Source organism: Lathyrus oleraceus, chromosome 7, assembly GCF_024323335.1.
Source record: "Lathyrus oleraceus cultivar Zhongwan6 chromosome 7, CAAS_Psat_ZW6_1.0, whole genome shotgun sequence".
NCBI classification, from domain to species: domain Eukaryota; kingdom Viridiplantae; phylum Streptophyta; class Magnoliopsida; order Fabales; family Fabaceae; genus Lathyrus; species Lathyrus oleraceus.
The window spans coordinates 206,305,976-206,329,506 of record NC_066585.1 but is presented as its reverse complement, the minus strand read 5'-3'; the positions used below and the strand labels follow the sequence as shown (position 1 = coordinate 206,329,506).

The 23,531-nt window shown below is 36.4% G+C and overlaps 1 protein-coding gene across 1 annotated transcript; it reads right to left on the bottom strand.

The window, feature by feature from the left end:
• Positions 1-413: 413 nt before the first annotated feature.
• Positions 414-2,882, bottom strand: LOC127102950 (uncharacterized). The gene is made up of 5 exons (XM_051040262.1): positions 2,233-2,882; positions 1,857-2,152; positions 991-1,811; positions 686-817; positions 414-422 (listed from the first exon to the last, which is right to left on the bottom strand). The coding sequence occupies exons 1-5, from the start codon at positions 2,880-2,882 to the stop codon at positions 414-416; spliced, it is 1,908 nt and encodes a 635-aa protein (XP_050896219.1).
• Positions 2,883-23,531: the final 20,649 nt, after the last annotated feature.

Genomic DNA, 23,531 nt, shown 5'->3' with positions numbered 1-23,531 from the left:
CAGTCCAATTCACACATCAACAAGATGGATGAATGCTTTACAATTCACAGACACACACAAGACTAAAACCATAATACTCAATCACTTCACCATTCGTGTTTTCTATATATAAAACAGGGTTTACATAGTCTTTAAATAGAAGCTTTCTAAATGGTCTTGGGCAGCATGAAACCCTAATTCTATTTATTACGTATTCCCTAAGAAATAGCAGTGAATCATTCCTTTTCGGGAAACAGAATATTCTGGATTTAAATAGAATTACTCCTTGAATAATGCATGCAATCTCCACATAAGCATACAAACACTTGCATGAAAAGCGCAACAACAAAATACATAACATTCAGACTGAATGTTCTGTATGCACATGTCGTAACATCGGGTCTGACATCTTGAATAAATCCTACACAACCATATCAAACAACCTGCAAAAAGTTGATATCATATGTCAAGACTACAAGCGTGACATCTTGTGATAACACTAAGTTTTACCAAAATTGATGCCAATTCATAGAACCAACAAACTCCCCCTTTGGAAAATTTTGGCTAAAACAAACAACAGATCACACATTCACAAGAAATCAATCAGAGCATCAGTTCAGCAGCAGAAAAAAACATACACACATCACTAGCAAAAATAACTAGTAAACATCAGGACACACAAGTGCGTGTACTCTCCCTCAAGTACATGCAACTTCCCAGAACACAACAGCTCCCCCTTAAGCCAGTCCACAACAAGCAACAACCACACTGCTTCACACAAACAAAACACAGAGAATTCTTCCCCTGTACCAAGCAAATAAACACTAGAATTCTCCCCCTGCATCAGACAAGCAGAGCAACAACAATACTACAGAGCTAAGCTAAGATACTTAGCCAAAAGAGACCAAAGAGACAAAATAAATGTCTATCTAGTCATTAACAGAAATACCAGAAGTTAAAGAGTTACATCACCAAGTACATACACAGCTATAAGAATTATGAGAAACAAACAAAAAAATACACAAGGAAATCCACCAAAAAACCAAGAAAACCATCAAAACAAGAGGGATCAAAGCCAATAGAGCTACTTAGTAGAGCTTGAGTTTGCAGCCTCTTCAGCAGCACCAGAAGCAGGCCACTCGCATCATCATTGTTAGCAGACCTCTCACTAGAGGTGTGGGCTTCAGCTTCTTCTTCATGGCTGACATTAGCATGTTCAACATTTTCACCCTCAGCCTGCTCCAAGCTTTCAATCAAGGCTTCCAAAGATAGTTTTCTAGTTGTGGATACCCTAATCCCTCCACCTAGCTCTTTGCATGTCTCCTTAAGCTCAACAATTACTCCAACTTTTGAGACTGGCCTCCTCATGGCAAATGTCATGACAATATCCTCGACATGACTGCCTTCAAAGAGTTTGCAGTGCACAGACAAAGCTGGTTTTCTCCTACTAGGTAAATTATTTGAGCACAGAATACCAGGATGTTGATTCAAGATAATTCCACAGATCATAGAGGGAAAAGCAATTGGCAGCTTAACTGCATTAGTAGTTGTATGCTTGATGATTTGATCAAACATATATCTACCATAGTCAAATTTCACTTTTGTCCCAACAACAAAAATAAACCTCCCAAGAGTATTAACAATGGTGGAGATATGGTTGGTAGGGACCCAGTTAGCAACTCCTATTTTATGCAGGATAGCATACTTGATAGTCAACTTCCTAACAGGAAGATGCTTTTTAAAAGGCCAAACTTTCACCTGCTTAGCTGTAATCTCGCTACAGACCTGATTGTCTGTAACCTCTAATTCTCCCGCACCCTCATTATTTCTGCCTAAAAAAATTTTAATAACAGTAGGAGAGAATGTTATACACTTACCCCTCACATACACCTTGCAAAACTCCTTGCTGTTCTTATCAGAAATATCCTCAGGAATATTAACAATAAATTCCTTGACTAAACCTTCGTAGCATTGAGAGAACCCAGCAACAGTCTTCAAAAGCCCAACAGCTTGTATCAGGTCCATGACCTCCTTGACATCAACAACATCTTTTCCCAATTCCCTTTCCACGGATACCCTTCTCTGAATCACAAATTTCCACTTAGCAGCTCCATCCTCAAGATGGAAGGAGATGTTATCCAAATGAACAACATGTACTTTAACAGGAGACTTCCTAACAGTAGTTTTCTTCGCAGGCAAGATGTCAGGGACATCTTCCTCAACATCCTCTTCAGGCTCAGAATCATCTCTGACCTTCCTCTTCTTATTTCAACCTTGCTCCATGGTTTGGAGGGACCAATGACAGCAGTCTTCTTAGCTTCTCTAGCTGACATAAGTTCAGCCACATATTTTCCTTTGCGAGTCTTCATGCGTTTAGCCACACTTGGCTTTATGTGATGAATCAAGCTTTCCTCTTGATCATAAGAGCTACCATCCTCTAGATCAATCACAACATTTGCATCATCATGCTTCTCAGAGTGGGAAGCATTATCCGTGTTAGAGGCCACAAATTTCCCTTTGTCAAACACGGTTTGCCCTAGAGAGCGCAACCCTTCAGCAGCCAAGGCCTTTTCAGAACTGGAGGAATCATCACCCTTACCACTAGGTTGTTCAACCTCAGGAGGGGGATACATTTGAGCAAGGGGAGTAGAAATCCCCTTCACAGAGTGGCCTTCATTATAAATTCTAGTAACTATGTCTCTTATAACACGATCAGTATAGTGTGTTCCTTCCTTATACTTAGTGACAGGAGTTAAACCAGACGGAATACTAGAGGGATTACCTTGATTGGAACATGAAGAAGCAGAGGCATCAATGGAGATGGGTTGATTCAAATCAATGTCCGCGGCGGGAATAACAGAGAGAGGAGCAACATCCAGAATCTCATCATCAGGGACGCCCATGGGAGGAACACTAAATTTTGGAGTAGACTTAGTATTTTTAGAAGCAGGTGTATCTTGATGTTGTGATATTTTGGAGTTTTTCTGGAAAAAGTAAGGTTGCCCTAGCAGAGGTTTGTGGAGAAGGAAAAGGAAGATGGAATAGTTGGAGTAGGTAATGGGGTTATGGGGGTAGCGTGTGAAGATGGAATAGATGGTATTTCCAATACAAGGTAATGATTTACCATAATGGGGGCACTTTATTTTAGGAAAATAGACTATAATTTGAGTACTTTTTCCACTCCATATTAATTGCTACAAATTTTCATAAATGCAAATCCCTAATCTCCCTCTCAGGAATTCAAATTGATTTGCATCCAAGGCCTTTGTAAAAACATCAACAAACTACATCTCAGTAGCAACATGCTCTAAGGCTACAATCTTATCCTCCACAAGTTCTCTAATAAAATGGTGACAGATATTAATATGTTTGGTCCTCCTGTGCTGAATAGGGTTCTTTGAGAGTTTTATAGTGCTCAGGTTGTCACAGTACAATGTCATGACATCTTGTGTGACATTGTATTCAGTCAACATTTGTTTCATCCACACCAGTTGAGAACAACTACTTCCAGATGCTATGTATTCAGCTTCAGCAGTAGACAGAGAAACACCGTTTTGCTTCTTACTAAACCATGATATTAGATTGTTCCCCAAGAAGAAACACCCTCCTGATGTGCTTTTCCTATCATCAGCATTTCCAGCCCAATCAACATCACAATAGCCAGACATCACAGAATTAGATCCATGAGTGTATAGCATCCCATAGTCACAAGTGCCATTGACATATTTCAGGGTACTTTTCACTTGGTTTATATGGCTCACCTTTGGTTCAGCTTGATATCTAACACATACACCTACAACAAAAGCAATGTCAGGTCTGCTTGCTGTAAGATATAGCAGACTCCCTATCATGCTTCTATAGAGACTTTGATCCACATTGACACCATTTTCATCTTTAGACAACTTCAAATGAGTAGGAACAGGTGTCCTCTTGTGGCTTGCATTCTCCATGCCAAACTTCTTAACTATATTCTTGGCATATTTACTTTGAGATAGAAAGATAGAATCTTCCATCTGCCTGACTTGCAGGCCAAGAAAATAAGTTAGTTCTCCAACAAGACTCATCTCAAATTCAGACTGCATTTATTCAACAAAATTTTGAACCATCTTACTTGACATCCCACCAAACACAATATCATCCACATAGATCTAAGCAGTCATGAGCTTTCCTCCTTCATCTTTGACAAATAAAGTCTTATCAATGCCTCCCTTTCTGTATCCATTGTCAATGAGAAACACTGTGAGTCTCTCATACCAAGCTCTAGGAGCTTGTTTCAACCCATAAAGAGCTTTCCTCAACTTATACACATGCTTTGGAAGATTTGGATCTGTGAATCCCTTTGGTTGTTCAACGTATACTTCCTCATTCAAGTAGCCATTTAAGAAGGCACTTTTCACATCCATTTGGAACAGTTTAAACTTCAGAATACATGTCACTCCTAGCAATAGTCTAATGGACTGCAAGCGAACTACATGTGCAAATGTTTCATCAAATTCAACTCCTTCAACTTGAGTGTATCCTTGAGCTACTAACCTTGATTTATTCCTAGTAATCACACCTTTTTCATCGGATTTATTCTTGTATACCCACTTTGTTCCAATAACATTTATTCCTTCAGGTCTTGGAACCAAATCCCATACTTCATTTCTCTTGAATTGGCCTAACTCTTCCTGCACGACATTGATCCAAAATTCATCAATTAAAGCTTCTTTAACATTCTTAGGCTCAATCTTTGACACAAAACAGGCATGTGAGATCACTTCCCTTGATCTATTGGTGACTCCTTTATTTAGATCTCCTATAATGAGATCTTTAGGATGATCCTTCTGAATTCTGATAGAGGGTCCCTTGCTTACTTGATCAGCTTCAGATTCAGCCTGGGTGGACTCACTCTCACTACTTTTATCAGAAGGTTCAGCTGGGGCATCATTCAGAAATGTTTCAACATCGTCTGTGACATCAGTCTCTTGATCATCAACAACAACATTGATAGATTCCATCATAACTTTAGTTCTAGAATTAAAGACTCTAAAGGCTCTGCTGTTTGTTGAGTAGCCCAAAAATATTCCTTCATCACTCTTGGGGTCCATTTTCCTTCTTTGTTCACGATCAGCCAAGATATAGCATTTACTACCAAACACATGGAAGTATTTGACAGTAGGTCTTCTTCCCTTCCAGACTTCATATAAAGTGGTTAAGGTCCCTTTTCTCAAGGTTAATCTGTTGTGAACATAACAAGCAGTGTTCATAGCTTCAACCCAAAAGTGGTAAGGCAACTTCTTAGCATGAATCATAACTCTAGAAGATTCTTGGAGAGTTCTATTTTTCCTTTCCACCACACCATTTTGCTAAGGGGTAATGGGAGAAGAGAACTCATGTCCAATCCCTTCAGATGAACAGAAATCAGCAAATTTACTGTTTTCAAATTCTTTCCCATGATCACTTCTGATTCTGATAACATGACTCTCTCTTTCTCTTTGAAGTCTTTGGCAAAGGTCTTTGAACACATCAACACATCAGATTTTTCCCTTATAAAATTCACCCAGGTATATCTGGAGAAGTCATCCATAACAACATAAGCATACCTTTTTCCACCAAGACTTTTCACCTGCATAGGCCCCATCAAGTCCATGTGGAGAAGTTCCAGCACTTTAGATGTGGTGCCATGTTTGATCTTCTGATGTGACATATTTGTCTGCTTTCCAATCTGACATTCACCACATACTCTTCCTTCTTCAATCTTTAATTTTAGGATTCCTCTGACAGCTTCAACAAATATGATCCTCTTCATCCCATTAAGATGCAGATGACCCAGTTTTTGATGCCATAGTTTCACTTCTTCTTCTTTAGCTAGAGCACATATTGATGAATAGCTAGTTTCTTGAGGAATCCACATGTAGCAGTTGTCCTTAGGTCAGACTCCTCTCATGATCACTTTATTTTTTGCATTAGTAACCAAGCATTCAGTTTTTGTGAAGTTCACATTGAGACCTTGATCACATAGTTGACTGATGCTGATCAGGTTTGCAGTCAATCCTTTAACAAGCAACACATTATCAAGGTTAGGAACTCCATAGCAGTTTAGCTTTCCAATCCCCTTGAATAAATCCTACACAACCATATCAAACAACTTGCAGAAAGTTGATATCACATGTCAAGACTACAAGCGTGACATCTTGTGATAACACTAAGTTTTACCAAAATTGATGCCAATTCATAGAACCAACATGTATCATGTTAACTTCATTAGTAGCTTGAGTGTCTTTAAGATGAATATTTCCCAATATCTCTTTCTTCCATTTCTTAATAATAGGTTTAAGAGATTTCAACTTAGCAGATAAAACAAACATAGGGTAACTAACCACACAAGTATTCTAGTTATTAATAAAAAATTGCTTGTATCTATCATCTAGAGTCCAAACGTTCGTAAATTTGAATTTCCTGGCCGAATCAAACCTACCTTTGTCACAATGGATAAGAATAAGGTAATAGTGTGAGTGATGCAATTGGCTGTATTCCAATTATCTGGCCGGTTTTAGCTACAAATGGCTCTATAAAGCCTAATAGAAGAGTAAGCACCACTTTTCCTCCCATTGTTTCAAGTGTAATAGCTACCATTAATGTTAGGACGCATAAGTTCATTTTGATTTGTCTAGCTAAGAAACTCATCATTGAAAGTTTTGTTTGGAGAGAATCTACCAAATTTCTCCTGGGAACTAATAACTGCATTGAAATTACCTAGTATGCAGCAAAGGCCATGATCCGCCTATTGAAGACTGGTAAGTTCATTCCATAATTATCTTCGAATCACATGATAGTTACTTGCATATACAACTGCAATGAAGAATTTAGTTTGACCCACTTCTATAGAAAAATAATACATGTTGCTCATATAAACTCAACACAGTATATTGTATAAAAATCACATGGGTTTGAATAATGATTTTATATAAAATTTAATACAAATTTCTTAAGTATGACTTGTTTAAGATAATCATAAGGGAAATGAGCATAAGGAATCATTGGTTCACTAATCAAAAGTAAGTCGGATGTTTGTTGATCACATATATTTTTAATAGTCAACCTAATATCAATATTTCCTACTCCTCTAGCATTCCAATATATGGATCTTATTGAGGGGTGTTATGTTTACCCAACATGGCTCAGGTGTTAATTTCCATTATAGGCTGAGTAAGTTTATTCCTTCCCCTACCCTTTTTCTCGACCATGGTAAACTCTTCCTGATGTGGCTCAAGAGGATTGTCTTCATCACCCCAAAGGTTATTATTCTTCCTCAAATGTAAACCATCATAGAGATCTCTCATTGAGTTCTTACCATTATTTTTCATAACTCTTGGGAGAGAATATGGGGATGAGACAGTCTAGAGGGGGGATTGAATAAACTTGTCCCCTTAACCCAATTTTAAAAACACTTTCATTTAAAAAATCAGAATTTAAAGTGCGGAAGAAAATATGATAGGAGGAAGCAAACCTATAACACATGGATTCAAAAATAAATATTTCACTATCTTCATAAGAAGAATGATTAAATTAATATAAAAAACAAAAAAATAAAACGAAGTTTCTTTTCTAAGAAATTTGAATTTGACAACTTATGGATGATACAATCTTAATTGAGGTAAGGAATGTCAATGAATTAGGTGCATCTCAGACCTACACTTATATGATAAAACACTATAAGAAAAATCTAATTTTATAAGACATTATAAAGATGAAATATATCTTGCATGCATGGTAATATGCATAAAATTAAAAGACATATAGAAAGAAAAATGTGCATTGTATATATAGTGTTTCGACAATTTTTCCTTGCCATGCCAACTCCACTATTAAATGGTTTTCACCGTTGGAAATGGTAATGTCTTCCACTATTTAAAAGCTTAAGATACAAGCATTTTGGTACAATGAATTACCATCAACCTTAACACTAACAACCCAATGTTTTAGAAAACACATATCTAAAATGATAATCCGTTTTATTGATGCATATTACTCAACTGCTAATACTCAAGATCTTAAATGATCTTGATCCAATAAACTTGCTAGACACAATAATCCTGCTCCAAGCTTCAATTCCACAATACCCTTTACTCGAATATGAAAAGTACTTGTTTGAGCGATTATTCTAACAAAAAATGATTGGAAAACTCCCAACTTTGTTTTGCGAAAACCTTTACTCGAATCCACCAAAGTCTTTCTTGGAGTATTGAGAAACTCTTCTCTTTGTTGATAAGTACCAATTAATACTATGAACAAGAAGTGGGCCTTTCCCCCGATACATATAAAAAAACTTCACAAAAAAATATTAGATTCCTTAATGAACCTTTAATCTACCTCACACTAAATCTTTAGAGCGGAGCACCAAAACAATAAGTTCTTGGTATAAGGTTGAAGATGTTGAATATTATCTAAAGAATATCACACAACACATCTAAAAAACTCTCATAATCTCAACATTTTAGGAAGTTTTTCACAAGTTTGAATAAAGGAGATAGTGTGTTTGTGAATGAAGAAAGTCTCACGGTTTCTCTCAAGATTCTTGATAAAGAAGTATTGGGTTCTTGGTGAAGATTTTGGGTTCTTACCCTGAATATTTCAACAACATATCAAAATAATCATCTCATCACTTGTTAAAGAGACAAGGAAAAAGTTTAAATAGGCGTTGTAGATAAGGCACAAAAAGGTAATGAAACAATACAACATGATTTGAGTCAAATAATGAGGTTGCTATTTGAACCAAAGAAATAATGATTTGAATAAAAGGTAGTAAAGGGAAGAATTCATGAGTTTTATTTGAATCATGGGTTTGTGATTCAATTCACACAAAGCATGATACAAACCACAATTTATTTTGAAGAACATTTAATTTCCATGATTCAAATCAAATGGCCAATGATTCAATTCAAGAAGTTATGTGATTCAAATCACACACTTTCCTGATTCAAATCAGGTTGGCAGAGGAATATTCTAAACTTCTAAGAAAATGTTTGATTTGAACCATAACTTGTCTGATTCGAATCAAGCCTCACAAAAACCTTAATTTAAGTATTCTAACTTGTGATTCAAGCTACACTAGATATTTTGACTTATATCGAATTACAAAGGCTGAAAACCACATTATCATGAGTCCAAAGCCAATAGATTAAATATAGAGGTGTCTCAAGATACATGTCTAAACAAATGAAGTGATAAAGTTACAAAGAAATTACAAATGAATTACAAGTACATGATAAATCAAGTTACACACACACGCGCACAAATCAAAATAAAACGACATTGACTGCGATTGCAATTTCAATAACCACAAGATCAAGACCATGTTGCACCCTTCTATCTTTAGTTATCTCTCTCTCTCTCAATCACCAAATTTTTGTTCAAATCATTAGAAGATTATACTACTATTTCTTCTTAAATTAAAGAGCTTATTTATGATAAATGATCCTCATTAGCATTAACCTCATTCTCTTGATGAATGGCCACCACAAAGTCATCTTTCTCCATGTCATTATCTTGAGTATAATTTCCTGCCTTAATCAAATCTTCAGAGTCATCATTCATTGTGTAATTCATTACGACATTTACAAATTCATCATTCTATATATCCTACATACTGTCATTAACTGGTATAGTCTGTTTGGAATTTTTAGTTGTGTATCTTGTAGATTCTTTAATCAATGAATTATCAATATTTTTGCCTTTCATCTTCAAACATTTGTCAATACTATGATCAACATACAAATAATGATCACTAAAAATTAGTAAACTCTCTTATTCTAATTAAACTAAGAATGCAAAACCCTATTGTTTCACCAAAATACAATCATGGAAAATGTTTTGGGTCGGCCAAAGGCCCAAATGGCTAAGGCATAATTCATCTCAAATCCACTCCACTTGACCCAAGTTATAAAATCAGTTTATACAACAAGCATGATACACTCTCCAATATCCTATTTTGCCATATTCATATTGAATCTTAAACTGACTTAGGCGTTGGAGTGTTAACCATGTTGGTCCATCCCATCGCAGATTAGCACCACCATTTCAAGAGATTCAGTTTTCCAACTCCATCCATTTATGGTTATTGAATGGAATAATGACACCGTCCATGGGAATCTACTTCTGATTCCTTCGATTTTCATGAGCGCATATCTAACCTCAGATGTACTTATTTGTAACCTCTTAAGGTCACAAAATCAATAGAATTTTGAATCGAACATAGAGATATGCCGCATATAATCTAATTGGTTATTATTTTAGTAGTCATTCACCAAATCTTCGATTTCCCTAGGTAACTCTGTGAAGAAGAAGAATATAGGATCCTAGATCTAAATCCATATCTAAACTGGAATCATCGGAAAGCGAAGGTGAGTTTATCGAAGTTATTGCTGAGGATTCATGGTCCATCTTCTGATCTAACACTGCCTCCTTGTCCCACCGCCAACACAATACTTATTGGGGAGACGCTGAAGATATGACGAGTTAATAGTTAATACTTTGTATATATCTGGTACCAAAGCACCTTCTATCGGTACAAAAGGATCTTCAGCCACTGAATGTGATCTCCTCAGGTCAGATTCAATACACAGGGTTAGAACAAGTCGGCTTTACTCTATTTCTTCTCTTCACTTAGGCCAGGAGAACAATTAATCCTGGTAGCGGATTTCTAATAAAATATCTCTTCCACATGACCCCAACTATTCTATATATAAATAAAATTGGTCGAAGAGCAAGAACATTGAATAAGCTATCGTCTCGGATTATCCATTAAGAGCAATGGTTTCCATCAAAATAAGAGTATGTGTGGGGTAGATCAGAAATGATCTCAAACTATGGCAGTAAAGGAAACAAGACTCCTCCAAAGGTACTTATGGCCATAAGTCATCTACAACCCTTACTTGACATCATCAATATTCAAAAGGATCATTGAATAAAAAGAGTAGGTCAAGCCCCTTTCTTATAGGTCGAAGACGAGCCTCTTAAGAGCTTCATCTTTGTCCGACCATGTCATTGGTCCCAAGAAGCCCAACCAAAATTCCAGAAAATAAGCTAAAGCAACATTGTAGATGAAGTTTTACTTATCTATTCATTCTGTTATCTCATTATAATAATATAATTATTTGTTCAGACTAAAGCATGCGTAGATTTTAGTATAATAAAGAATGAAGGTACATAAATAAAAGAGAATCAGAAGGTGGTTTGTGAAGGAGAAGAGTGATCCAAAATGCAGCAGAATTTAAAACTTCTCCTTTAGTGATCCTTACGAATGGGCATGATCAATGATATAATTATCACCTCTTGTGGCGATTGTAACCTTTAATGCAGATCTATGGAGCGGTCACGAACGTTGAACGATGACAACGCCTCTACTCAGTCCACACGAATAGATTCCTTCAATCTTAGTGCTAGCTGCTACGAATGAAGGCTTTGAGTGAGTGAGAGAGAGAAAGAAATGAAATTGCAACTGCACAAATGCTTCTACACAAGGGTTCTATTTATAGAACCACTTGTGTGGGCTGCAAGCTAAAAAACCCACTCAAGTGTATGTGGCCCATATCTTATAATATGCCAAAATCACTTAAGCGCGTGGTACCTTACCATATTTCGTATTCTGCTTAAGTACACCATACCTTACGATGTTCTATAATTCACTTAAGGACACCGTACATTACGGTATTCCTTAGTTACTCTATCTCTCATCAATCCGTCCTTTTGTGTGTGACTCTGTAGGTTTTCGTGACATTGGTAATTATATTAAATCACGTATTTAACATAATAAACAGTGAGCGGTATCTAGCAACACATCACTTCTACCCAAGACACGAAAATGTCATGTGATCTGACAAATCCTTTTGTGATAATACTGATGTACGATTACCCTTTTGCCCTTATGTCTATATTGAACACAAGGCATAGACCATGTCATCCTTGTCCAGTTCAATATTGGGCCCATAGACATTTATCCTGTTACGCAGGATGGGCAAATTCCATCTAGGTCACTCATGTCTCTTAGCATGCTTCGTGGAGTACCCATCAATTGTCTTTATGGTCATCCAGTTACGGACAATGTTTGATCAGCAATAAGGCACTCGACTCTACATCTAGGGTCCATAGTAGTTTCAGGTCGAAGGGGGGTATACACCATTATCACCATGAGAATAACTTATGACACTTTGCATAACATTCTATATAATATTCTCATAGCCGGTCAATCCAGTATAAATATTACTCTTAATATTCATACCTATGTTTAAGACTTGATAACTCCTTATCCATGATCCATGAGATGTGATCATCAATCTATATACATAATAGTCTTAATGCTTTAATGTTATCCCACTTCACAATAAAGCTCGACTACGGATACTTTAAGAATAGTGTCATTATGTTTAATGTGATCTCATGATTAAGTCACACTTGATACATTAAACGGACTAGCTATTCTAGGGACTTTATTAAACAAACATAATAAAGAAAAAGCCTTTTATTATTAATAAATAATTCGATACAAGTACCAAAAGTATTAGCCTCTAGGGCTTACACGAACAATCTCCCACTAGCACTAGAGCCAATCAGGCGTACCCCTAATGCCCATAGATCTAGTATGGCCATCATGCTTCTGCTGCGCAAGAGGTTTTGTCAGTGGGTCAACAATATTGTCAAGTGTAGGTACTCGACATATTTTCACATCTCCTCTATCTATTATCTCTCGAATGAGGTGATAACGCCTAAGTATGTGTTTGGATCGTTGGTGAGATCTAGGCTCATTAGCTTGTGCGGTAGCACCATTGTTATCACAATAGAGACCAATGGGATCCACAATGCTAGGAACTATGACAAGTTCACTAATGAACTTTTTGATCCAAACAGCTTCCTTTGCTGTACTTGAGGCAGCAATATACTCGGGCTCGGTTGTAGAATCAACAATTGTATCTTGCTTTGAACTTTTCCAGCTCACAGCGCCACCGTTTAAGCAAAACACATAACCAGATTGCGATCTAAAGTCATCCTTATCTGTCTGGAAGCTAGCATCGGTGATTCCAATTACAACCAGCTCTTCCTGACCTCCATATATCAAGAATGAGTCCTTAGTCCTTCTCAAATACTTAAGGATATTCTTGACAGCTACCCAATGAGCATCAACAGGATCAGATTGGTACCTACTCGTTTCACTTAAAGCATACGAGACATCTGGTCAAGTACATAACATGGCCTACATGATAGATCCTATTGCAGATGCATATGGAATCCTATTCATGCAATCCCTTTCTTCCTTAGTTGAAGGGGATTGTGTTTTTGATGGACACAGGCCATGTTGCATAGGTATGAATCCTTTCTTAGAATCATGCATATTAAAGTGTCTCAGCACTTTGTCTATGTACGTACTCTGACTTAGGCCAAGCAGTTTTTGTGATCTATCTCTATAGATTCTGATTCCTAATATATAGGCTGCTTCACCTAGGTCCTTCATAGAAAATCATTTCCATAACCAAGACTTTACTTGTTGTAGGGTAGGGACATAGTTTCCAATGAGTAATATGTCATCTACATATAATACCAGGAAGACGATCATGCTCCCACTAACATTCTTATAGACACAAGGCTCATCTTCATTCTTGATGAATCCATATTATTGTACTGTTTCATCAAAATGAAGATTCCAGCTTCTGGAAGCTTGCTTCAATCCATAGATTGATCTTTGTAACTTACATATCTTTTGGGCTTCTTCTGGTATGTCAAATCCTTCAGGCTGTGTCATGTACACATCCTCAAGAAGATTGCCATTAAGGAAATCAGTTTTGACATCCATCTGCCATATTTCATAATCATGATATGCAGCGATAGCAAGTAAAATCCGAACAGATTTAAGCATTGCAACTGGTGAAAAGGTTTCATCATAGTCAACCCCATGAATTTGTTTATATCCTTTTGCAACCAGTCTTGCCTTATAGGTATGTACCTTACCATCCATGTCAGTCTTCTTTTTGAAGACCCACTTGCATCCTATAGGGTTAACCCCTACACGAGGCTCTACCAAGGTCCAAACTTAGTTTGTGTACATGGAATCCATTTCAGATTTCATGGCTTCTAGCCACTTCTCAGACTCAGGACTAGTTATGGTCTCTTGGTAGGTCACAGGCTCATCTTGATCCATGAGTAATACATCACCTTGATCAGTTATGAGATATCCATATCTCTCAGGTATGTGACGTATCCTGCTTTACCTACGCTGGTCTTGTTCTACTTGAGCAGGTTGCTCTTCCACAACTACTTGTGTTTCCTGCTCTAATTCCTCCATAGGTGTATCGATGCTTTGTGATTCTTAAATTTCTTCAAGCTCTACTTTCCTCCCACTGATTCCTTTGGAAATAAAATCCTTTTCTAGGAAAACTCCAGTTCGAGTGACAAACACTTTTCCCTCAGAAGGATTGTAGAAGTAATACCCTCTTGTTTCTTTAGGATACCCCATAAATAAGCATTTGTCAGATTTTGGCTCAAGCTTAGTTGAAATTTATCGTTTCACATAAACTTCGCAACCCCAAAACTTCATGTAAGACATATGTGGTTTCTTACCACTCTATATCTCATATGGTGTCTTCTCAACCTTTTTGGATGGAACATGGTTAAGTGTGTAAGCTGCTGTCAATAATGCATGTCCCTAAAAGGAGTTTGGAAGATCGGCGTGACTCATCATGGATCGGACCATGTCTAACAGGGTTCGATTTCTTCTCTCAGATACACCATTCCATTGGGGTGTTCCAGGAAGAGTAAGTTGGGATAAGATCCCACACTCTTTCAGATGGTCATCAAACTCTAGGCTTAAATACTCACCACCTCGATCTGATCGAAGAGTTTTAATATTCTTACTTAGTTGGTTTTGTACTTCATTCTTGAATTCCTTGAACTTTTAAAAGGACTCTGATTTGTGTTTCATTAAATACACATAACCATATCTACTGAAATCATCAGTAAATGTGATGAAGTACTGAAAACCTCCTCTGGCTGGTATGTTCAGTGGTCCACATACATCAGTATGTATGAGGGCCAAAAGATCATTAGCTCTTTCACCTTTTCTTGTGAATGGAGACTTTGTCATCTTTCCAATTAAACAAGATCTGCATGCCTCATATGATTCATAATCAAAAGAGTCCAAGAGTCCATCTTTATGGAATTTGGAAATGCGTTTCTCATTTATGTGGCCTAATCGACAATGCCAAAGGTAAGTTGGATTTAACTCATTAGGTTTCATCCTTTTAGTATTAATGTTATAAATAGGCATTTTAAGATCAAGGACATATAGTCCATTGTTCATTTGTGCAGTAGCATAGAATAAATCATTCAAATAAATTGAGCAACAATTGTTCTTTATTATAAATGAAAAACCAAACTTGTCCGAACAAGAAACGGAAATAATATTCCTGCTAATTGCAGGTACATAATAACAGTTCTCTAAATTATTAAACCACTAGGTAAAGTCAATACATAAGTTCCTACGGCTAAAGCAACAACCTTTGTTCCATTGCCAACTCGTAGGTCAACTTCACCTTTTGCCAAATCTCTACTCCTTTTTTGCCCCTGCACATTGGTACAAATGTGAGAATCACATCCTGTATCTAATACCCATGATGCAGAAGTAGATAAATTAATTTCAATAACAAAAATACGTGAAGTTGAAGTCTCTACTCCATTCTTCTTATCTTCCAAGTACTTTGGGTAGTTTCTCTTCCAGTGTCCGGTCTTACCGCAATGGAAGCAGGTGCCTTCCTTTGCTATGCCTCCACTAGGCTTCAAAGTAGCAACATTGGGTTTGGGTTTCTCTACTTCCTTACCTTTCCCTTTATCACCCTGCTTGATGGGTCTTTTGTTCTGTCTCTTTCCATTTCCGATCATCAGAATGGACTTCCCTTTTGACTTCAGATTTTGCTCAGCAGTTCTTAACATGGCTAGCAGTTCAGGAAGAGATTTGTCCATATCATTCATATTGAAATTTAGGACAAATTGACTGAATCTATCTGGCAACGATTGCAAGATCAAATTAGTCGCAAGTTCCTTTCCGAGGGGAAAACCCAACCTCTCAAGGTTTTCCACATACCCAATCATCTTGAGCACATGGGGACCTCCAGGGGCTCTCTCAGCTAACTTTCCTTGAAAAAGGGATTTTGAAACTTCAAACCTTTCATGCCTTGCTTACTCTTGATAGAGCATCTTCAGGTGTTCGATCATATCGAACGCTGCCATGTTCTCATGTTGCTTTTGTAACTCTGAGTTCATGGTTGCTAGCATGAGACAAGCAGTTTCATTGGCATCATCGACATGCTTCTTATAAGCATCTTTTTCTGCCTTAGGTGCAGAACTAGGAGTTTCCTCTTCAGGAACAGGTTTCTCCAAGACATACAGCTTTCTATCATGTTTGAGGACAATCCTCAGATTTCGGTGCCAATCCAGAAAATTTGTCCCAGACAATTTTTTCTTGTCAAGGATTGATCGCAAAATGTTGTTAGAGGTGTTTGTTGTTATGGTAATCTACATGAAAATAATGAAAATATAAGTATCAATAACATATTTAATTAGGCCTTTAATTAAATATGCTCCCACTATTTTACTCAAAACAAATGACCCTCACCATTTGATTCGGAAAATCCCGTTGGAAGATTTTCTAGTGGGACGAGATCCACATTTCACTTTGTTTTAAGTCCGTGTAGGCGGATTACACAAAACTAGGTTATTTAGGTAGGAACTCCTTCCAATTGTATCCAATACAACTCTCAAATATTTTAGTTGGGTGAATAACTCCTTATTCCAATCCATCACATGGATCATTTTCAACTCTTGCTTCTAAACATATATAATCTTATTATAATTTGTTTAGCTAAGTTTGACCCATTGTTTTAGCAATTGGATATTACAATACTCCCATCACACCTTACTAATATAGAACATGCATCTCGCGTAGACGAAACCTACATTATCCGATACTAGTCTTGATGAGTGCTAAAACTTGGAAAGCATAAACTTAATATTTAATTTGAGGGAATTTGCAATTATTCTGATCTCACCGGCTTATTTATCATATAAATCGTCTCTCACATGCATCAACATACATAATGAAACAGTTATGGCCCCTAGCGCAATTGTTCTCCCAAGCCAATGAGAGAACCTAAGCTAACCTAATAACGATCTAAGCTTCTCCAAGCAAGATCTTCAAGGTTGTCCTCCTTTGATATTGAATTCTTCTCTTTCTTCATAACATTACATTACATAAAAGAAACTCGTTTTACATACAAGGGAGTGAGATGAGAAAAGAAGTTACATTAAGAGATTAAAAGAGAGGCACAACACGTAGGTCGTATTTTAAAAACCCAAAACAAAATAAAGGAAAACTAAGGCCATAACCGGTCACCACAAGACAATAATAATAAACACATTATTATTATTAATTTTAATTCTTTTAATTAATTAAAACCAAATTAAATTTCGGCGACCGATCACACTACGCAGAGTTAGCCAGGGGTCCGCTGCCCGGTCAGCGGGAACGGGGGTCCGCTGCCCGGTCAGCGGGAACAATTCATTTGAAATCGACATCGTTTTTCGCATCAGCACTTGATACTTTAAGGCACAACTCTTGCGCAGTCACAACCCTAATTGCATAACTCTTTGACAACACAACCCTTGTGCCGTCATTAACCCTAATGCACCAATTTCAGACCGTCAAACACATCTCGATTGTTGATTCAGTGTGATTGATCAATACGTCATTTCTTCATCATACTAATGTAGGATCAAGAAGCAAACGACCATTGATCGCTCAAAGGAAAACAACCATTTAAGTGTTTGAATGAACGAAATAGAAACAATATATCATATATATCGTATTTTGCATCAGGATTACTTATATCATAACTTGATCGATCTCAATTGCATAACCCATGGACGATCGATGTATCGCTGCTTCACCATACTAATGTCGGATTCCGAAGCATATTCAACATCAATCATCCAAATCGTACACACATGATGCCAAATTTAATTACTCGTTTAATCTTTGATTCATTCCGTCTTTTAATCGTATTAATACAGAAAATACAGAAAATAAACAGCTATCAGATGCATGGTTTCGTAAGTGGTTCTGATACCACTGAAGGAGAAGAGTGATCCAAAATGCAATAGAATTTAAAATTTATCCTTTAGTGATCCTTACGAATGGGCATGATAAGTGATAGAACTGTTACCTCTTGTGGCGATTGTAACCTGTGATGCATATCTACGGAGCAATCACGAACATTGAACGATGACAACGCCTCTACTCAGTCCACACGAACGGATTCCTTCAATCTCAGTGCTAGCTGCTACGAATGAAGGCTTTGAGTGTGTGTGTGTGTGTGAGAGAGAGAGAGAGAGAGAGAGAGAGAGAGAAACGAAATTGCAACTGCACAAATTCTTCTACACAAGGGTTCTATTTATAGAACCATTTGTGTGGGCTGCAAGCTAAAAAACCCACTCAAGTGTATGTGGCCCATATCTTATAATATGCCAAAATCACTTAAGCGCATGGTATCTTACCATATTTCGTATTCTGTTTAAGTACACCGTACCTTACGATGTTCTACAATTCACTTAAGGACACCGTACATTACAGTATTCCTTAGTTACTCTATCTCTCATCAATTCATCCTTTTGTGTGTGACCTTGTAGGTTTTCGTGACATTGGTAATAATATTAAATCACGTATTTAACATAATAAATAGTGAGCGGTATCTAGCAACACATCACTTCTACCCAAGACACGAAAATGTCATGTGATCTGACAAATCTTTTTGTGATAATACTTATGTGTACAATTACCCTTTTCCCTTATGTCTATATTGAACACAAGGCATATACCGTGTCATCCTTGTCCAGTTCAATATTGGGCCCATAGACATTTATCCTGTTACGTAGGATGGGCAAATTCCATCTAGGTCACTCATGTCCCTTAGCATGCTTCGTGGAGTACCCATCAACTGTCTTTATGGTCATCCAGTTACGGACAATGTTTGTTCAGTAATAAGGCACTCGACTCTACATCTATGGTCCATAGAGGTTTCAGGTCGAAGGGTGGTATACACCATTATCACCATGAGAATAACTTATGACACTTTGCATAACATTCTATATAGTATTCTCATAGCGGGTCAATCCAGTATAAATATTACTCTTAATATTCATACCTATGTTTAAGACTTGATAACTCCTTATCCATGATCCATGAGATGTGATCATTAGTCTATTTACATAATAGTGTTAATGCTTTAATGTTATCCCACTTCACAATAAAGCTCGACTACGGATACTTTTAGAATAATGTCCTTATGTTTAATGTGATCTCATGATTAAGTCACACTTGATACATTAAACAGACTAGCTATTCTAGGGACTTTATTAAACAAACATAATAAAGAAAAAGCCTTTTATTATTAATAAATAATTCGATACAAGTACCAAAAGTATTGGCCTCTAGGGCTTACACCAACAGTTTGAACCTGCGTTTCTTGACTATTAGTAACGTCAGTTGCCTTGTCTATCTTGGTTTTCTTTTTGCTTGAAGTGGCAGTGGTGGAAATGGTTCCTATTTTTTGAATTTGGAAGATAAAAACAAAGATAAATAAGAGATAAAGAAATACCTATTATCAAAAGAAAGGACAATAGTTTAGAAAGTTTACTTGTTTTTTTCCTTTGGATGGTCAGACTTCTTACCATCGTTGACTATTTTTATTTGCTTCTTCTTAGACTCTTTTAAAGCGATATATACGACTGCAATAGTTTGACACAAGTAAATTAAGTAAAACATAACCAAAAGTTAAGAGGTTCCTAAGAGTCATGTATATAACCCGTCGAACTAGTGGATAAGATTCAAACATGTTCAATATCGACATGTAGATGGACTTTATAATTGTTTATGTTCCACTTAGTTGAAACTACTCTTTGGCGTGGTTTTTTCAGTTCATTATTTAAATATGACAAAGATCCATGGGTAAACCATTATAGAAATGGCGGACGAAAGTCAAGCCAAATTCACAGGTTGGCAATGGCGGAAGCTTAGAAAAATAAAATTTTAAAAAGAACTCATACCTATCTTTTACATAAGGAGGAAATTTTAGTTTTAGAAATTTTTCAAGAACTCTGTGCTTTAAAGCAAGGGTTGCATCATAGATAGTTTAACTAAGTTCGCATGGATTATACACAATTTTGAAGTATTTTTGGAAAGCTTGAATTTCCTTGACGTACGTACCTCGACTCTTCTTGAATTTACTCTACATAAAGGAAAAAGCGTATGTTAAATCTTAAATAAGATTAGAAGGGTCTATAGAAACATTGAGATGATAATTAGTCTACCAATCTTTAATGTTTTGTATGCATAAATAAGAAGTTTGAAATTCAAAGAGGGTTAGAGTAATGACTTCTTTGGCTTGATAGTCTAATTTTATTTTTATATTCTTCCTCCGTTAACTCACTATTGGCCCAACAAAATTTGTCTCTATGGGTATAAAGACAATTTGGAAAAAGTTGGCTAAAGCCAAATTGTTTGGCTACCAGTTTTGGTTGGTAACTAGCAAGTCCTAAGTCATATTTTCCTATCAAAATTATGGCTAACAGGATAATGATTTTTAGGAAAGCTTTCCAAATGTCGAGAGCCTCGAAATGCTGTTTAGAGGAAATGGTTAGAAATTCTATTATAAACCAATATGGGCCATGAATTTTACTAATAAATGGGGAAATAGAGGAAATAAATGTAGCATAAACTTACGTACATAAAGAAATACTATTTTAAGGCTTCTCTAGTTAAAATCCTAGTAACTTATGGAGTAATTAGAGAAAGCCTGGTGCCTTTGACCCGTCTATCTTAGACTTGTCTTGCTAAGTCAGATGAGATAGTAACCTTTAGAGAGGGCTCAAAAGTGGCATTGATCAAAAGTTGTAGAAGCCACGTAGGACCATACATCAAGAAGTTTTAGTCAGAGTTGGTTATGAATTTCATATCATAAGAAGCAAGCCCTCAAGATTCATAAATGGAGACCAAAATCAGCGTGTTGAGACAAATGCTTCGACCCTCATGGATCTGAGTTGCCAAATGTATAAACTTCTTGGCTATCTACAAAGAACTAGAGCAGAAAACGAAATGAGATAGACAAAGAGCGAGGAAGGAAATATGCTCATAATAAGATATTTCCTCGTGGTGGTCTTCGTGTTGATCATCGATATAATTATTGAAGCATGAACGAGTGAAAGAGAAATTGGGGTTAGTTTTGTTTTTGAGAAAGGGGTTGAAGGTATCCCCAGTTGGTCGAAGACCATTGATAGTAGCCATGTCGAAGAGGGTGAGAGTCATCATTCCATAATGAAGGTGAAAGGTGTTAGTCAAGCCTTTCCAAAAGGAAAGCGCTAAAATGAGCATATTAGGGTTGTATTTAGGGTAATTCCTGGACAATTGAATCAAGTTATATATATATATATATATATATGCCTTGGTCTCTCTAAAATTGTTCTTTCTTCTCTTTTACTTTGTTCAGCCAATTGAAGTAAGCTTTGTTGTTGGTGGTAGAAGTAAAACAGAAGACACATTCGAGGATAACTCATAAAACCTAACTCATAAATTATTTCTTCAAACTCATAAGGCTTGCAGCGACAATAGCAAGGAAAAATATTCTTCAACTTGTTAGGTTTTGTAGATGATAGGGGCTACATACCCAAAAATGCATGAACATTACCAGAGACAGAAAAAGGGATTAGTACCTGGGAATCCCAGATCATGGATTTTATTTCTCCATTGGAGGTTCAGAGACATAGGTGTGACCATCACGAAGAGTCAGAGCAATAACATCTGCAACAAAAGGCATTGTTTCGAGGAGGAACCATGGTTTGTTCCGAGACTTGAGTTGAAGAAGGAAAGATTTTTAAAGATGAATATTGTAAGATATGTGAGTTCTTAGGTTTTTGAGAAGAAGAAGTAGAGAAAGAAAAGAAAATAGAAAGGTATATATATATATATATATATATATATATATATATATATATATATATATATATATATATATATATATATTATATATATATATATATATATATATATATATATATATATATATATATATATATATATATATATATATATATATATATATATATATATATATATATATATATATATATGGAAGAAAACTTTCCAGTTTCTCTCTAAAAATCTGGACAAGTGGAATTTCAATTTTTTCATTTTTATTTTTAGGGTAAAAATTAAATTAAATGACTTTCTTTCAATGTGACTTATTTCGGTGGCCCACGATAGCCTAGGAAATCAGAGTCATGATGGTTGAGTGGATATGTAACTCCCTAAAACCTAATACTTATATATTAAGCTTTACAAGACAATCTAAGGTGTCATTAGTGACAAAACTTTTAACAAATCAAACATTTAACAAAAACACAGTGGAAATGTCGCACAGCGAAATATACAGATTCGCCACTAGATTTTGTTTATTCCAAAGGAAAAGGAAAATAGTGATAAAACCCCAAATGAGAATGGTCTCACAACCAAGAGCGAATTCAGAAGTCGGTTATGTAAGGGGAAGGTATTAACACCCCTCATATATGTTGTACTCAATGGGAACCACTTTCGTGTATTGATGTGTATGAGTGTTGTTTATCTCTATGTTAGTTGCTATCAGTGAATGAGATGAATAGAGTGGGATAGGAGAAAGAATAAATTTTAACTTAGTGTGCTCTCCTAGGATTTGGGCCCTTGTGCCAATGTTTCCTTATACGTGGAATGAGTAAGCCAGAGCTTCGTAGTTCCACTTACATATAGAGTATGTGTTTGTTTGTTTTTACTGAATAGTATTGACGCTCACATGCTACTGTTCACTTGCTTGTATGCTCGAGCATGGGAGATGGAAGTATTTGCTTGTTTATGGTAAAGTGGATGCGCTTGGATCACTCTCTAGCGGTTAAACATTACTTGCTCTCACATGAAGGCTTAAGAATCGCTCATGGTAGAATGGAAGTAACATGTCCTTTTTGAAAGGTTTGAAGAGTACACTGAGGCAAAAGATTGATTTGATTTGTTGGGGTTAATTTTAGTGCAGAGACAAACGTCAAACCCTTGGTTAGAATAATCAAAAATCCAAAAACTCGAGAGTTGAGAGGAAAATTCCATCCTAACCACTCTTTTTCATCCAAAAGATATTTGAATTATGAAAAAGGTTTGGCCACACTATCATTGGAACTTAGAGGGAGACAAGTATCTGACTCTTGACTAAGTACGACCAACAATTAGAATACTTGGGAGTCGAGAGGACAATGGTATCCTAACTACCCTTTTTATTCCTCATAGCACTTAGATCTAACTTGTTTGAAGAGTTGGATATTTTAAGAGGGGAGTCGAGTGTCGGGTCCTCAAGCTAGGTATAACCGACAACCCAAGTACTTGAATGTTGTGTACAAGCACGTACACCCTATTTTTTCATTCCGTTTGTTGTGAAAATATTTTGAAAAAGTCACTT